This window comes from Chiroxiphia lanceolata, chromosome 3, assembly GCF_009829145.1.
Source record: "Chiroxiphia lanceolata isolate bChiLan1 chromosome 3, bChiLan1.pri, whole genome shotgun sequence".
NCBI classification, from domain to species: Eukaryota; Metazoa; Chordata; class Aves; order Passeriformes; family Pipridae; genus Chiroxiphia; species Chiroxiphia lanceolata.
In genome coordinates, this window is record NC_045639.1 from 15,010,150 (window position 1) to 15,029,156 (window position 19,007).

Below are 19,007 nucleotides of genomic sequence, written 5' to 3' on the forward strand. Positions count from 1 at the left end.
GGCCCCGCCCGGCCCTCCCACGGCCCTGAAAATCCTGGGGCCCGGGGAGCTACACCCGGACACCGAAAGTAAGACCCGAAAAGAGGGACGGGCCGAAAGGAGGTGTGAGATCCAAGCTCTAGCCTTGAGCTTACCCTCACGAGCGCAGGGGAAAGGAGGATTTGTCTGGAGAACCACAGCTGCTCCGTGGTGCGAGAAGGCACCGAGGAAAGCTGGATACAAAAGCATATCATTTTGCTCTAATAAACCCCGAAGTCATGATTACCTCCTAAACAGGGGGATAGCTGAAGCTACTAGTTAAGTAGCAGCAATCTGGCACAACTACTCAAATTATTGCTTACGTTTGCAGCAATCTGTTCATATGTTAATACAGAGATTTACCAATTTAGCAGTTACTCATTTGGAAAAATGTTCATTAACCCCATATATGTAGTAGAATATATGCTTGGATTTTTCTGCACCTTCAGTCAGTGTTGCCCTGGTGATTCTGAGAACCTAGAAACATAATCTTCTTTTTTTCCTTTCTTTTTCATTTTTTAGGTAGATACGTAGTTACAGTGCTGTCTGGCTTGTGAAGAGGAGACTCACCCATTAAGCTTTCATTTTTAAGGCTAACTTACACATCCTGAAAAACGAAAATATTTTAATGAAAATACTGACAGACCCTTAATTATACAGCCACACTAACACCTACAAAAAAAGAAGCAACATCCATAACAGTATTCTAAGCTGCATTTTCACAAGTGAGACAAATACAATTTCCTATTGAAGTAATTTTGCTCTACCAGAAAATATGTTTAATGACACTGTCTGGGTCTTGAATTAAACAGCAGCTACATATGCAGCTGTTCTGTATGCCCTGCATCTTCACAAGGAAAGGAAGAGCCATGTTGCTTTTATTTAAATAATAAAACATGTTTTTTTAAACCACAGTGCTCATTTGAAACTGTCTGGGATAGCACATACCAAGAGTGTCCTTATTCTTCTCCTGTTTTTTCCCTTCAAGTTAGCAGAGATAGCAGGAAGGAGCTGCAGCCTTGAGGATCTTGCGGGGCCCTGAAGGTCGCAGATGGTGATCCTGCAGCTGGATTCTGCCTTCCTCATCAGGCAGATAGACCTTATGCAGAGCCTTCTCCCTGCCAGCATACTGTACAGTGCTTCTAGAAAGGTGGAAGTGCAGAAAGAAGATCTATAAATGAGCTCCCTTCTTTCTACCTCTGTTTATCTAGGGATTACGAAGTGCCTTGAAATTGTAACAGTTTGTATGCCTAACCTCAAAAAGAAGGAGAACTGGGGAGCTTGATACCAAAGGACTTCCCAGCTGCCTCAGACAGCGGTCAGATTACTTTGCCCATGTCCACATGTTGCAGACCAAAGCAAATTATCTTCACCTGCACTTCAGGTGGAGAGCATGTCTCTGTATTTGTAATCCCACAAGGCATGTGGGCATACCCTGTCTGTTCTAAATTATACTCTTTGCATGGTGAACAACAAAAATCCTGTCATCAAGGTCAACATGTGAGTTCCCTTCATGCAGGGGACAGCAGATAAGCCTACTTATAGTACACTGCTATTGCTGAGGATAAAGTAGAAACTGGGAAAGGGAATACAACTTTCCAAACTGCACAGGGAGTTTGTAGAGGGCACTTCCTGCTAACCAAGGTCCTTATGCTTTCATCTGAGGTCTAGCAACATACATTATACACTTTCTTTTACAAATGCCTAGGGAAGTTGTTTTTTCACCTAAGCACTGCAAACAGTGTCAGCTGAACAGCATGAGAAAACCCAGTATGCACTGAAAAAAATCAATCATCTCTCAACAAGGAAAAAAATATTAAAATATCTGTGAACACCATACTGACTGCCTAGCTTTGATATGGTGATCTTAACCTACTATCAGTGTCCTGCAGTCATTTTCATGCTTATGGACTTTTCTAACGCTTAAACTCTACTTTCAAGAGAAGAAACTAAGGCACAGACACAGCAAATATCTTGTCCAAGCTCACAAACGGCAGTAGGGAACAGTATCCAGGTTTCATCAGTCTTGGTTCAGCTTCCATCCCAGCTCTCCCCATTGCAGTCTCTTTAAGATCTCGCAAGAGTTTTAGAAATGAGACTATCAAAAAGATTAGCATGCTGTTCAAACCCTCCTGATTTTTCAGGGATTTTGTCAGCATTTGGGATAGTGCTGCTTAAGGACACCTCAAACATTCGTTTTCTAGACAGGTTTTAATTTGTAATTATTTATACTACTCTTGATACATGATGTCTAGAGAAGATTTATTTTTGGATGATGAAGCTTTATTAATCATTTTTTTTAAAATGTACCTTTTTCAAATATCTTCCGTCTAGAAAGAGAAATCCCTCAGTATGCTCGGATGCTTGGTCATGACTGCCCTCTCCTGTTTAAATCCAGCATTGCTGCTGTAGAGGAACACAGCCACTCAACGGCAGGACTGCAGAATTCTATCTCAAGGCATATTTTACAAATACAATCTTGCCTTTTCTTTCCAAGTAAAAGCAATCATTCTTAGGAGGAACCAGTTGCAGAATCCAGACAGTCCTCATGGAGATACTGTGACATGAGCAAAGGTGTAATTTCATTTTAAAGATATTCTCTAACATGCTCCCTTTGTTTTTAGCTGTTGACTCATAGATATACAGCACTCCAGTCTCATAACCAATTTTATTAACAGCATGATTTTGTTACAAGCTCCATCATCTCCCTCAGAGTTCTGAGACAGATAATACCAGGACCTGTGATTTGTTCCTTTTTCATTTATCATGTGTGACTCCTGTTTCTTCAAGAGCCTCTCTTTTTTTTTTTATTACCCGATTTAAACCACTTTATCAGAAGAACTATAGAAAGACCTGTCTCTTAATTCAATTTAATGACAAATTTTCAGGACATTGGGTGGCTTATGAAGGGCTCTGACCTGTACAAACTGCTATATAAAAATGGCAGTCTGATGGATTGAATATACTGAATAGTACTGTATATCTCAGCTCCTCGGCAAGCCCAGAGACTTGTATAGTATGAGTAAGCCTAATTAAGGATGAAATAAGCCTTGCCTCCCCTAAATACTCACTCTGATACATATGCCTTATGTGGAGAGAAATTCTCAAAGGGAAAGAGCAGCCACCAGTCATTTCACTGTCCTTATTCTTGTCCCTGCTTTCTACCACACTCCTGCTGCTGTACAGCTCCGTGCTCATCCCTTGTTCCCGCACCTCCTTTGCTGTCTGCCTTGTTTCCCTGGGTGTGACATACAGATGTTTATACCACCCTTTTCTCCCACAGAGACCCCAACCTCCTGCCCTGTGTCCCCAAGAAAGCCACAGTCCAGCTCCCTCTTTTGTCCGCTGTCTTTGCCTTCTCTCCCTCTAAGTCCCTTCCCTGCCATCTAGTTTTGCCCCCTTCATCAGTGATTGAAATCCCACTCCTTCCTCACCTGGCTGTGATTGCCACTTACCTGCTCCTGGGCTCCCTGACTCCACTGGGGAGGGACGAGCTAACAGAGACGTGCAGAACCACTCAGAGGCAGGGTGCAGTGGGAGAGTAAATGCCAGAAACATCGTTTCTCCTCATTTGAGTTAGCTGATGGAAGTTCAGAGTGGAGCAGACTATTGCAAAAGTCCGGCAGTTTTAGTGTGAATTTAAACAAGAGCAGAGCAGCATGTTTTGGACAAGGCCAGTTTGCTCTGTCTAACTTTGTGTTTGGTAATTTCAAGAGGAATAAAGCTGAGTGACCCAACATCAGCCCCTTTCACCAGCATTGGGGTTTACAACACCAACCAAACCACTCAAATCATCCAGCAAGTGACTGAGAAACAGGCTGAAGCACAGCTTAGCAGTCAGGCTCTCCTTTTTACTGCCTATTTGATGCCAGTTTAACTCCATTAAAGAACAACTCTGATGTATGGAGACTAACCTGCATTGCCATATTGGGTGTGGGAAGCATTGATGGAGGACCCCAATATTTGCTCAAAATCATATTCCTGATCTTCCTTTTCTGAGCAAATGTGGATGGACTCCTGCTGTCCTAATACTTAATTTCATTCTTTTTTGGTTTTTTATCTCTTTCCCCCCACTTTGCTGTTAATTGTGTGATTATAATGTCAAAAGGGGGGTGCAAAAGATCTACTTTGGGCAGATTTACACAAAAGTAAAGATATTCAGTAATGGCTTTCCACAAAGGGGGCTAAACAGCCTTTCCTGTTTTCTCTCCAAGCAGTGGATGGCTCCCTCTATTTCAGATGAACTGTCATCTAAATCCTGGTATCATTTAGACAGTAAAATCTACTCCCTATCACAGATTACTTGACAGGTGAAGGTCCCTTCCTAGATGATGGTCTAAGAAAGTTACAGTGGTAGCTTACCTCTGGGTATCACCAGGCTAAGGTCTAAGTTCTTGCTGTATATCCTCCCCCTTTCACTGTTGGGTTTTGTTTGATATTTTCATTGCACTGCTTTCAGCATGACCGTCTCATTCCCCTCGCCTGAGCAAGATTGCCCTGTGCAGGAAGACGGGTCACCATTACCAAGAGCTGTGCAGAGGTGACACAGGGATGCTCTGGGGGGAGCAAGTTCTGCTTGGTGCACGATGGCAGCACGTACTGGATGAGAGCAGGGCCAGCTGCATGGCATGGTGCTGCCCTGAGCTGCAGAGCGCCACAAGCAGGTACCAGCTTGGCTTGTTTGGGGAGGACACCTCTCCCTGTGCCCCATCAGTCTCACAACCACCTGCTGTGTCTTCAGTAGCTCTACCCCTACACCCCCCCCCCCCTTCAACTGCTTCAGCTCCTTCTCCCCACCCCAGGAGATCACTCAGTTCATTTTCCTTCACCTCCCGCAGCTACTCACAACTTTGTTCTCAACTCCTTCCCTTGAAGGCACTTCTCTACATGGTTTCCTCACCACTGCTCTGTTTCAGTCCTTCTTATAGTTAAGCTTTTCAACTTGACTTAGAGAGGCATCAGTTCTCCTTATCCCCTGCAAACAAGCTCTGCCTGTTGTCCTTTCCTTCTTGCCAACTCCCTGCTCACTCCCTGCTTCCTCTGTCTTACCTCCACTGCTGGTCACTCTTCACAGGTCTCTTCTACTCCCAACCCATCCCCACTTCTGATTTTTCCCCCTTGGACTTTTCTTGTTGAAAATGGAAATGGAAGTGAAAGTTCTTCCATATTTAAACTGAAAAGACCATCATAGTGCAACGTAACATTAGACTGTATTCACCCACAACCAGAAACACCTAATCACAATAGGGTTTGGGATGGCAAAACAGAATTTAAGTGAATGCTTTTTTATCAGTAAGGCTTCAGCAGGGACTGTGAGCACCACTCACAACATGTTATGATTGTTATTGTAAAAAATTACAGGTTGTTTTTGCTAAGGAAAGAACAGCGCTATAAAATAGCGCATACTAGGCATAACAGAATCTAGGAAGCTGTCCCAAAATAAATGTTTTTATGTTTTTACTTATACTGTAGTAATTTGTCATCTCACTTTTCATGTACCTGAATGATTTTGTGCACTGATACTTTTAAACATTGCAAAATGTTTAAGCTCTGTAAGGGGACTGTACTTTTGCTAGACACCTGCTTTCCATTTGCAGGTGCTCACTGAAGGATAGAACACCACTGAAGTGAGAATGGATGTTAACTCTATTTCCCAGTGTCTCCCAGAATAGCTGACAGCTTTGCTACAGACGCAGCAGCATAGGACAAGTGGCATAGTTATTTTATTCTTTAAACCCATTCTTTGAATGCTGCCTCACAAACCTCTCGCCTTATTCCTATATTTCCCCACAGAGGTTTCACTGTTTCCCTAGTAACAGCTCATTGCAAGAACAGGCTTTGAAATTTGTGAAAGTCTTAAACAGTTGTCGCTACATTATATTCGAATACCCCAGAGAGATTAGAGGGAGAAAAACCAGGGTATTCTCTGGGTTACTGTTATGCAAATAAGGCAGGAAAAGGGTCTGCCATAAATGATCATCATGAGACCCCCACCTGGAGTACTGCATCCAGCTCTGGGGCCCCCAACAAAAGAAGGACATGGACCTGCCGGAACAAGTTCAGAGGAGGGCCACGGAGAGGCTTATAGTGCTGGAGCACCTCTCCTATGAAGAGAGAGAGCTGGGTTTGTTCAGCCTGGAAAAGAGAAGGCTCCAGGGAGACCTTATAGCACCTTCCAGTACCTAAAGGGGACTACAAGAAAGATGGAGAGGGATTTGTTACAAGGGCATGTAGTGATAGGACAATGAGGAATGGCTTTAAAGTGAAAGAGGGTAGGTTTGGATTAGATATTAGTAAGAAATTCTTTACCATGAGGGTGGTGAGGCACTGGAACAGGTTGCCCAAAGAAGCTGTGGATGCCTAATCCCTGAAACTGTCCAAGGTCAGGTTGGATGAGGCTTTGAGCAACCTGGTCTAGTGGAAGGTATCCCTGCCCATGGCAGGGAGCCTGGCACTGGATAATCTTCAAGGTCCCTTCCAACCCAAACCATTCTATGATCAATGGAATATAGTGCATCACTGAGCTTCCTGCAACTAGGTTTATCTAGTATGAGGAGTGGTGTTACCCACTCACAGAGAAGAACAGATCTTTCTAATAAACTGCAATACCTGATGATTGAGATCAACCAGTTAATTATAGTAAATGTAAAACTAGCTTGATAAATTTCTAGTGAGGGGACAAGAAACTGCTAGTTTGAAATACAACTTTATTTTTTTTAATCAATATGCAATCTACAAAATGTTATTACAAGATTATCAGCATGATCTGTTTGTACTTATACTGACAAAGAGACCCAAATAAAATTATAGTTTCCATTAACAGTAACTTCACTGCTTCAGAGTTATCAGAATTATTGCTAAGAACTACTAACTGCAGCAATTAGTTAGTGTGTTTAGTTAACAAAAAGACAAATAAATGCAAAACAGAAGTATGGACACCAATACTGCAGCTAAGAAGCCTGTCAAGTAAAATAAACACAACCAAAAGTAATATGTGAAAATATGTTTTCAGATGTAAAGTACTTTTAGACAATTAATACAGAATCTGGAAAAAAAAGACCAAGGAGCATAAGGATGACAGTGGCTTGGCACCAAGTTCAATGGAATGCATCATCATCCTCATTTCTCAGGAGCTGCTACACAGGGGCAACTGGACCATTGTTTCCAGTCACTGCAAAGCTTTGGCTTTGACACTCAGTAACACCTCTTTTCCTATCTTTTGTGCTCTTTTCTGGTTGGAATAAGCACACACTGCAGGTTGCTTACTAACATCAAAAATCTTCTACAGCCCATTACCATGATTTCTTTCTTCTTTTTTTTTTTCCTCCCCTTAAGAGATTTTGATGCAGATCCCATTTTGTCAGTTAAAAGACTTCCATTGACTTCAATGGGTGTTTGAATCCAAAATTACATCAAGTACCATTTACCTACAGTAATACAATTAGTTTGAGAAAGATGAACGCGAAGATAAGGTCTGTCGGTTTCAGCTAATACGACGCTTTCAAAGTAAGGCAAACACACTATAAAAATAGCTGTTCTCATTGATTTATGTTTTAAATACAAAATATCCCAAACCCTGCTGGTCCTCTCTGAAGGAAACACAGATAGTATCTAAACACTGCCTTGTAGAAAACCTTAGCGAAATGTCAGCATCTTAAGTGACCCAAACAGTTGGAAGCATTGCAGTGACTGCAGGCACTCGCTGCGGGAAGCAGAGATCAGATACATGTGAAACCTCATTCCTCACATGATGCCAGGGTACCTCATGGGTTATTTAAGGATCCAATCCTTCCACTAGCTGGACACTGAGCATCACAACAGCTTATTGCAACTGTTCTTCCTCTCCATTCCCCCTCCCTTCCCCCCAAAATAAAAAATTACAATTAGACTACTTATAGCCCAGATTTTTAAAGAATCAAAGCCAGTATGTTTACTCACTATCGGCTGCTGTCATGTTCATGGAAAATGTTAGCAAATGAGTCGTAAACATTGAGAATATTTGCTCAGTAGGTTATACTCAAGGTCACCAGACAGTGCAGAAAAAAGGGGAAGCCAGGGTGTTTCTGCTTAGGCATGTTGCAGTAGAATAGGAAGTCAGAATTTGGGGGGGGGGGGGGAAGTCAGACAACCCAAACTTTCCTTCATTAAACTGCAGCCTATTTTTAAATATTCTGACACCAAGGCATATAAACATCAGTTTGAGACTGAACAGGGCAATTATTCAACCTTAGGCTGCACTAATTGTCAGGTTTAAAAGAAAAGCCATATATTAAACAGAGTAACTTTCTTTCAGTGTGGCAGTATTTCTGTGGAATTAATTCCCTGTGATCCTGATCCAATTCCTATTAAAGTTAATAGCAAGACTGGCAAGCCTCAGATGGAAATCCAAGAGTTTGCAACATATATAAAGCTGTAGCTTGACCTTTTTATGTTAATGAGTTCAATAAGTCTGAATGACCATTTGCACCATACTACATACAATACAGATTCACTAGGAGGAATGATGACTTGTAAGGTGGTTGTTCATCATTTAGGCCACTCACTCAGAACAATAGCTCATATCTTGAAGGGTCAACACTAGACAAGCTTCTTAAACAAATCCTGAAACAAAGCAGACACCTGAGAGAAGAAAAGCAGCCACTGCTTCTGTAACACCACCAAGTACTAAATGCCCAGGAGATGAGTGCTGTGAATGGAGGCATTAAGGTGAAAGAGTTCCTCCTTAAGAAATAGAAAAATAGGGGCCAGGTGTGCAAGACAGGCTTTGGAGAGTAACCACTGTTAATAGGTTTACTAAATTAGATGTATTAATGCAAGTCAAACAAATCAGCCTCAGACAAATGTTTGTGCAAGTATTTGCAACATGTATTTTGCTTCCTCCACCTCATGGAGCAAAGAGGTTAATAGATATTGTAGCTCTACTATAACCATAGACTTCAGCAAACTGCAGAACTTGTCATGGTGCCAAGTACAAACACTTTGCCCCTCAGTTCAGCCGAGCAGTATATAAACCAAAATTAAATATTAATAAAACACAACAAACATGATTTGAAGGTGCTAATGGTTTCTCAATTCAAAACACGGATGGAGGATGGAAGAGCTGAGACACATTTGGATCACTACATATACTCCAGTGCTTGCTTAGATTTATAACAATAATCTGCTAATAAAAAGGGATATCATAAGGAAGCCCAAATACCATAATAGTCTATTTGGAGCTTTGGCAACGCAATACCCATAAAAAACCTGCCCCTCAGGACTTACTGTAGAATCTATTACCCATTTCATTCTCAGCTTCCAAATGGGGGGAAAGTTTATTGTGATGAACTAGGTTCATATTATGCCTTCTGTTTCCTCAGACTGGTAATTTTCTCAGTGCATATCCCACATATTTCTACTTTTGGGGAATAACATTTATCTGTATTTTTACAGAGTGTTCATATAAACAGTTACAAGCTGTACAAAACATAAAGTGAGGCAGTGCATTACTATATTTTTTTTCTCCACTAATTTCAGTTTGAAGTAAGGATAGTTTTAGGAAACTGCAGCCAAAAAAAAAAGTATCAGGAGCATTTTTTCAATTTATAAGATTTTTTTCAGACCTGGAATTACAGCCTGCAGAAAAATGATCAAGGGGATAATGGCTGAGGGGAAGTATTAGAACCTTTCCCTAAAAGACAATTGTGTTGTTGAAAACATATTTAACACACTGATGTGATTAGTAGCTCAGGCTGCCTGATGAAGCATCACAGCTTCATGTCTCTTGTGACAGTCCATTTCTGCACTATTTCCCCATGGAAAAATGCCTTTAAAGCCAGTAACAAGAAAAACATCTCCAGTTCCCATGTATGAAAGAACTGTCTTAAAAGGTACTCAAAGCCACAACTTCTGCAATTTCCAAACAACATCTGGAATTTGCATCCTAAAGGAGACCCAGAGCAACACAGCAGCCATCAGCCTTTTCCTCAGCTTATGGGGGGGAAAACCTCTGTCCGGTGTATATTCTCAAAGCCTCATCAAATGAAATGGGCCTGGACTGATCTACACTTGCTGAGGATCCACCCCTTACCTCGCTTGCTATGGTAGTGAAAAAGAATTGTCTAATGCTGGCATAGAAATTACAATCACATGTGCCATATGTTTTTTTTCCCTCGAGATTACTTTGAGTGAACCTATAAGTGCTGGGGAGGAGACAGTCACAGCCACAGAAAATGAAGAGTATTATTTGCAGAGGAAACTTCTCTCATTTACCAATTAAATCACCCAGTTCCAACTCATTAATTAAGGCTCTTGTCAAGAACAGTGTTTTGACTTCTTCTGTTCACATACATCAGGGGGAGTAGAAACATGAGGGACTTTGAGTTTTCAACAGCACTAAAGAAATATAATTGGTCCTGTTGGACCTTACACAGAATGCTGGTCTGCACTAAGCAGTCTGGAAGTTTTTATTACCAAATATTACATGTCCAAGTGACATGAATTATTTAAGTAGTGCCATTAGGTTTCAACGTGGAGTATGAGATCCTTGCCCAAGTCATCGATACACAACAGAAAAGAATATATTTACAATCAGTCAATTAAGTGCTCACATCTTGCAGCTCTTTATAAGGAGAGCGTACTCATACCGGTATTCCCATGACAGGAAGCTTACTTGAATGCAGGCCAGTCAAATGAGTACTGATTTTGCAGAATCAAACCCATAAGCATTAAAAAAATTCAATGACCATGTTTATCCTAAACTAGGTCACTGCGCTTCTTCTAACAATAGAATTTCCTATGTAAATTGATTCCTACTAATATCCTATGATGGTGCCTCCTCTCTTTCACTGCATTAGGCCAGTTGCCAGCCTTATCTGGGTCTTCTCCATCAAGCCTAATCCACTTCTTTTTCAATTTCAACCTGTAGTTAGAAACAAAAAGAACAGGTAGAATTAGCAAATAATTGACATTGAAAAATGTGAACTGCAGCAATGACATGAAAAAAAGCTTTGACAAGAACCAAAACATTTCCAGACCCAACAGATTTCAAAACCACTACTCCCAAAATAGCTCAACTGAGGAAAACAAGGCTGCATTCACAGTTCTGTTTTTCAGCACCATCTTTGATCAGACAAGGAATTATTATTTAATGATTCTTTTGCTCAAAATCATTATCAAAAGTACATGCAAGACATGTTTAGAATACAGAGTACATTTGCTTTTCAAATACTGTATGGGGGAGTAGGGAAGAAGAAGAGGAGGAAAATACAGAAAGCATAGCCCTGAAAGTACCTGGCAATTGTAAAAAGCTTTCTGAACCACGTGTTTCTGGGGCTGCAGATCACTCTCTATGCCCAGAGACTTGACTTCTGTTCCTGAGGCACAGGTATCATGAACAACAAACTGGACAGTAGCAAATGGATACCAGTCAGATGGTATTTCCTGGTCTGATCCAAGCTCCAACTTATAAGACAGGCTGTGTGGATGATCTGAACCTTGAAAACAAAAAGAAAACCACCACATCATCAGTGAATTATCTTTTCTTTGTTTACGATATAAGGTTCATCTCCTAGCAAGAGAGCGCAGCTCTATTTTTTATAAATACAGAGCAGTTGTTATGACACAAGCTTATTCTATCTATAACATTTTGCTACTTGGACATAAGGTCCCCCTTTACTCATTTTTTTCTGCTTCAGCACACTTTTCACAATCATTGCAGTTTTACAAATTAATTTAAGCAAGATTTATCAGATCCTTCCAGCTTCTAATTGAGAGAAGAATGTTACAAACTTAGGGCTTCATTGCTATATTTGTACTGTTTGGAAGAATCTAAGTTTTCCCTTAAAAATGCACTTCTTATGCCCATAGAAAAATAAAAACTGAAAGGAACCAGTGTAGCTAAGGCAGAGATGCCCTGTGTGCAACAAGCCCCCTTTCCAGAGATGTCTGCTGTAGGAATTTTACTGGAGTGTTTATTTCAAGTACTACAGCTATCTTGTGTAACATCATTTATTACAGTATGTCTACAGCAGAAAGATAAAGGCACAGCTCAGAGTGCTGCTCAAACAAGATATATCCCAGCTGCCAGGCTAAGGGCTACCTGGACTCCCTTTCTAGCTTGGTTTGTTACAGGAAAAGAACATAACCCCATGTCTTCAGAAAAAAAAAGCATTGCTAAAATAACTGCCACGTTATAAAGCGGAGTCATGAGGGCCATGTGCAGGATATTCTGGAGCAGTGTAATCCAAGCTTAGATCCTAGGGATCAATTGCTTTAGCATTTCTTACATGTGGCAGTGATATGGGAAAGCACTTTGGGCACAGAGGAACACCAAGGTGAAAGCCTGCTTTTCAAAGCAACTGAAGTCAGTAGGCTCACTATGTCCATGAAAGCAGTACAATATAACATAATGAAAGGAATCCTCTCCAAATTCTTTAGGGCAAAACGTTGTAATTCTGTGTTTCTCCTTCTCTCCAGGATTTTAATCATCAGCATAGACAACTAACTATGCTTTGACTGCAGGCAGAAAAAAAAAAAGCAGAGAAAGGATTGGCTGTATTTTGTCAAAGGCAAGCCTGGCAGTGCATATTTGGTTTTCATCCATTACAATGAATGGCATCTCAAAGTTCAGGCAAAAATGTTCCATTCTTTATGTACTGGCTTCCTCTGGTGACAGGAATCAATTTCATATCAGAATGAAGGAAATACTGAACATGGAGTTAACACACACTGAGCTTTATTCATCCCATGGGAAAAGTCATGGTAATATTCCACATCCACAGGCTCGCAGGCATTTTGTAAGGCAAAAATAAATAAAAAAGCTACATCTCCATTGCTCCTAGGAGTCTTGGATCATCCTCTGCTCTGTGCTGCAGGTTTTTCTGGAATCTGCCTCACAGCCTGCCCAAGAGTTTAGGAAATAATTTACATTTGAGCAGTTTGATGGGCCGAGTTCTGTCACACATATCTCTGACTGCACTGGAGCAAAGTCTAATTCAATAAACCATCCTCCACATTTCATTTCGAGTCTGGCATAAATCAAAAGGCCCCCAAAAATCAAGGCTTGAAGAGCATGAAATTCATGCTCTTTATTCTTAATCATACTAAAACAATTCATATTTTTTTACTAAATACATAATTAGCATAATTAATAATTCCCCTCCCTCTTCTTTGCTGTTTTGCACAATTAAAACTCAACCGCCTGGAATAAAAGGTGAGGGAAAGGGAGGAAGGAATAGGCAATGTCCTTTGGATTATCAGCCCCTAAATTTCAGAGGGGGAGGCCTCTGACTCTTTACTCTTTTTCTTCACCTTTCTTTTAACATGTTTAATAACAGCAAAAATCAACAGTAGCTTACAAAGCTGTTTGCTGACTGCAAGTGTTCGATGCCCCAAAGACACACACACACAGGAACACAGCAGCATTTACAGCCACCACTTCAGAGAAGAGACTTGTCACTGGACAAGTACAGTCCTTCACCAGCTGGACTCCATATGTGGCTGATTTACAAGCATTCCCTGCAGACTTGCTCCCAGCAGTACATCGCATTCCATCCTTATCCTAAATGCTGATTCTTTGCATGGATTTCAGAAAATAGTGCTATATGCACACCAGCTAGGATCCTGCACCATGGAAGAGTATCAAACTCTGGCCATGAAGTCTCCCAGGCGCCTCTGAAGAAACATGTATCACAATGGAGAGCCAGCAACCACTCCCCATGTGAGAGCAGATGCTTCTTTCTATCAAAGCACAGATCTATTACATGCTCATAAGGAAATGATGACAGAAATCGAGGGAAGATGTCACACAACTCACACATAAATGCAAGGGCAGATCCATAAAAGGGACTGGTAGGGATCACTGCAACAAAAAATGTGTAGGTCCCAAGTTTTGGGAACAAAGCTCCCCTAAATATGTCCAATATAATAGCACCTTTAAGGTGAGCGAGTAGGCACCCAGCAATGGCCAATGCCAGCACAGAGGGAGGGAAACCAAAGCAAGCAGGACAGGCTGGAGAGATCGGATGGAAGAACTTCACCCCTCCTTGCAGACCTTGCAACCCACCCACCTCATCAGTCAAGGTACAATGCTTTACAACCCACCTGCACTTAAAAAATGACAACCATCACCCAAACCATGGCCCATGACCAAAAGGAGCAGACTATCACTTCCCTTTCATACAAGAGCCTGCTGTTTCGTGCACTTGTGCATGAACTGGGCTCAGTCACACACAACTAGACAGGAAGGCTGGCGTGGGGGTGGAGTAAGAGGGACTGACTGCAATTTGAGCTAAATTAGGGCTCTCAGCATGTGTGAGACATTGCTCACAGCTCTGAGCACACTACAGGACAGGGTCCTTCAGGGCACTAAAGCAGAGCCCCATGCCAGGGGCATGCAGCATGTGGCTGAAGTCTCAGGACAATAATACAAAACACAGAGACCTAAAACTATAACATTAGGGATTTTATTTCAGAAATAGAGGAGGGAACAAAGTCAGAAATACGGGGTAGAGACACCCGCCAACCCCTTCAGAATGAAGCTGTGGCACTGAACAAGTGTGAGGAGGTGGCGTTTCATCACTCATGTACCCAGGGATGGGCAGATCTCTGTATCTGTGATGTGAGCCTTGTCCGTGATCTGCTGCTGCTCATCTCTTGCTGTGTCCAAGCCCATTTCTCCTGCATTAACACTCTCTTGGTCCACAGTCCCTCTTCCAAACACCATGGACATGGTGGAATGAGCCCCTGTCGAGGTGTGCCTCTCCATCCTTGAATCCTCCATCATCCCAGCAACAGCTGTGGTGACAGCAGCATCAGCAGTGAAGGAGGCCATAAGGAGCACCCCAGTTTCAGAGCCAAACCACGAGATGTCATCCCACGTGTGGTGCCACAGCACCACAACCCACCTGAGCTGTACTCCTTTTGGCTCCCTGGGCCTGGTCCATTCTCCTGTGGTGGTGCCAGGATGCAGCTTGGCAACAAACACACTTTGTTGTCCTGGTCTTTGTGCTGTTTGCTGGGTTGGGCTGTGCAGACTGCACGTCAGACACAACTGAAGCATCCTGAGGAAGATAGCAGGGGTTGCAGCACCAAGATGGCATGTCATGGCTTGGCTAGGGAAGCAGCACTCTCTGCCTCTGGGTCTATAGTTAATCAAGGATCTGAGGAGAAAGGGTTTGTTGTTTGGAGTCCATTTGTGGTAGAAGGAAACCAGCACAGATCTAAGGGCTTTTGGAGATCAAATTCAGCATCTTCCAGCTGGAGAGGAGGGGGAGGCCTTTGAAGAAACAAATAGCAATGGGAGTTGTCTGGAAAAGTATTTAGTCTTCTCAAAAACGGAATCCAGAAGTAACCACTGCTTGGAATCTTCCTAGGCAGATCTGATGGCAAATGTTGGATGATAGGTGTCCACTTGAGTCCAGGCATAAATGGTCCACAGTCCACAGCCTAGACCATTCCTCTTGGTCTGCTGATGTTAGTTGTGATTCAGTACCATACAGCCCTTAAAGAAATCTCTGGGTTTATATTCCAGCTGACCCACACCCATGAGGTGGTCTTGGTGTTGGGATGCAGTGAGTTCTGGGATGCTTCCTTTTCCTTAGGTGGTAACCTGCAAGGGTAGAGACAATAGTTTTGGGATCTCAGTAAGGCTACTGCCTTGGGTCCTCTGGAGCAGCCTCCATTGGACATTTTTGCATGCTCCTAAAATACAGGGTTCCCCCCAGCCCATCTATCCCTTGTACCAATGTCAATGTCAGAAGGAGGTACTCACCACTTCACTTGTGGAGAAGTCCTGAACTCCTAGCACTGCTGAACTGTGCTAGGAGCATAGAGCAACTTCTTCCCATCAGCTGTCAGATGACAAAGTGACCAACACTGGTTGACCAAACATTGCCTTAGTTTCCACTTAAAATTGTCCAGTCCTTATCATTTCTCCTCCATGAAACTACTGCTTCCCAGGCCTTGTATTACACTGGAGTTAGAAGAACAAGAGAGGCTGCATGTACAGGATCCTTTTGCAAAACAAACTGCAGTGCTCTGATGGCCAGAAGGAGAGAGAAGGTAGTTCTGTGGAAAGACAAGTGGGTTGGAGTAGGCACAGTGTAATCTGCATACCATGAGACAACATATCCAGATGCAAGCCCAGCTATCCAAAATGTGGCCCAACAGGCATCCTGAAGAAATGAGCACCTGGCACGATGAAACTGAATCACTCCTGAAAGGCAACCAGATAATTTGGGGAGATAACTGAGCTTTCACTAGCTGATTTAGGAGACAGAAATCCTACAGTTTAGGTGTCTGTGCAACTTGTTAAGACTTCTGTGAATTGAGAGACTTTAGTCTGTCCTGATTCTTCAAGTCTGGCTCTTGTATCCTAAAAAACATTCCGAATTCTTGCTCTCTTTCTCTGGAGAATACCAACAAGAAAGCCAAAACAAACAAACAAAAGGTCAGTAAAACTATGAAACTAGATTCAAAATATCATTTAACACTCATATGGCATTTCAAAAGCAATTAATAATCTAACTTTGCATATATTCACACTGTTTAGAACATATTCACCTGTACAAGCAGCATTCAAGCAACCTTGCTCTGAGAAAGGTTCCTGAAGCCAAGCATTAATAATCTGACTTTTCATCTATTCACACTGTTTAGACCTTATTCACCTGTATAAGTAGCAACCTTGATCTGAGAAAGGTTCCTGAAGTCAGGCAATTTAAGCCAAAAAAAAAATGTACTGGTTATTTCAGTTAAGTGGTAATTCTATTTTTGCCAAAATTGGTCCAATTATAAAAGTCTTATTTTGAACACGAAAACATCAACAATTACTAAGACACAGATTTATAATAGGATTGCTAGAAGTTAAGAACTCCTGCAGCTATGTCTAAATGAGTGCATTTACCCAACCTGCTGGGTGGAATGCATTGGAAGTAGGGGAGTGGGAATGGTACCACCACCAAGGAGCAGCTTGCAATGGTGCCAGTGCCAGAAGGAGGTGGCTGGGCAGGGATGGAGCCCACCTGACAAAGTCATGGCTTGGAGTTTCCACCTAGGCAATTTAGAAAATAAGAAAAGCAGCAGCAGTTGCTGGGAACCAGATCACCTCCCACACTCCAGAGTCCATGTTCAGATGCTAAAGGCAGTAAAGGGCTGCTAGCAGCCACAAGCTCCCCTGGCTCCAATTTGCTGTGTTGTTTAATCACTGCTTCCTCAGTGTGGCTCCAGGATGCAGAATAAAAGAAGAAATAATCAGCTGAAGAGCTGTTGCTTTACACAATGGCCCAAGGATGGAGGTGTCCTAGCAGGAAACACCACGGGACTCAAATTTACACAGCAAGCAATTAAAACAGAGCCTTTAAAAGTCTCTCCCCAGTCCCTGGGTGAGACAGGTGCACACAATTTCTCCACTGCAAAGACCGGCCCCAGCACTGTGCTAAAATCGTAATATGTTTTGCATTTCCTTACAAGTGCCCTGACTTCAGAAATATAGAATCAATTTGCAGAAATTTCATTGGATCAGCCCTTCAAAGTCCATGGCTTTTTTTTACCTTTTTTTTTTAAATAATGCTAACATTCTGACTCCAAGCTCTGCAAACTCTACCTATGTATATCTGAATAAGCACAGGCAGCTTTTAAAAGTCTGGAGTATCTCACAGCTCATATCGACTTCACTTGACCACTTTTCCAAGGAAGTGCTTTAGTAGAATCCAGTGGATATAACATTTTCAATGTCTATTATCGAAGCCACAATATAACTACAGGCAACCTTCCCTTCTCTTCTTTTTTTTTTTTTTTAAGAAGCCTTGGGCAAAGGCTTTTTGACAGCAAAAACCTCGGCATATTTTTCCCACTGTGATAAACATATTATGAAAGTTTACATATTTCTATTAGTCTGACTGTTTCCAGATTTTTGGCATGCCTTGGGACAACTCTATTTTTAAACTCTTAACTGTGTACGGAGCACTTGATAAAGAGGTTTAAAATTTGACCAGGCAGCATTACTACTAAAATGTTTTTTCAAACACATGAACATTTCAAGGATACAAATGATTTTGCAGGTCTCAGCCAGAGGAATTATTCAAATGTCAAAAGTTTAAGCTACTGGTAGAAAATAATGTAAAGCTGTAGAATGCCACAAAAAAACCAGGTTTTACTTTCAAATAACATAAATTTAAAGCTAATTGTGCACACCAAATCTTAAGGTGAAAGAACTGTAGGGAATTAAAAACTTTGGAAGACTTAAAATCTTTAAAATTTCCTAAATTGTTGACTTGGTTTTGCAGAACCAAACCTACATTAAATAGCAAAGAATACTAAAAGCTTCCCAAACAGTTAGTCCAGTAAGCCTTGGAAAAACACATGGGTCACAGCAGCATTTCGAGGTGCAAACCCTTGATACCTGGAGCACAGGGCACCCATATCTACAGATCTGGAAGACCTGAAGAATATTTTTCTGTCTACTAATTCTCCGACATCTCTTCATCAAATCCTCTGCCCTCCCTGTCCATTTTCCAGTCTCCCCAACCCCTCCTTTACTGCCTCCCCTTATCTTCCTTCTCTCTGTCATTTCTCTCCCCCCCCCCCATTAGTTCTGGCTTGGCTCCCTGCCTTGTGTTGGCACGTCTGCTGATGCTGCGTCTCCTCCTCCCTCCCACTGCCTTGGCAGCCACAGCATCCTCTCCGAGCAGAGCAGCAGAAACCCAGCATGTAAAAGGGAGGGCTCAGCCAGTTCAGGGGGAACTGTATACGGCATTAGCCACAGGTCCAAGCCAACCACTTCCTCCAAAGCAAAAGAAAGGGAAAAACAGAGGTGGCATTAACACACACATAATTTCTGATTGTGACTGCAGCGGGGTTTGTGCTGTTCCTCCCACCGAGTGCATCACGGGGTGAAAGGCACAATCACTCAAGCCTTGAGAGACCTCAGCACCTGAGCAAGTCCCAGTAGACACGTAAAGGGGACCAGCATTTCCATGCAGCATTGTTAGTAAACATACCAGCTCTCATCT

General features: G+C 42.1%; 1 protein-coding gene and 1 long non-coding RNA gene across 2 annotated transcripts in view; one reads left to right on the top strand and one right to left on the bottom strand.

Moving 5' to 3' along the window:
• LOC116783636 (stonin-1-like) overlaps positions 1-19,007 on the bottom strand; it is a 39,690-nt gene that overhangs the window by 11,654 nt on the left and 9,029 nt on the right. Inside the window, exon 3 of the mRNA XM_032681307.1 lies at positions 11,290-11,492. Within this exon, the coding sequence (XP_032537198.1) occupies positions 11,290-11,492 (203 nt within the window). The remainder of the gene's footprint in view (positions 1-11,289; positions 11,493-19,007) is intronic.
• LOC116783637 lies at positions 3-927 on the top strand. The gene is made up of 2 exons (XR_004355773.1): positions 3-189; positions 541-927. It is a non-coding gene; the product is annotated as an uncharacterized LOC116783637 (long non-coding RNA).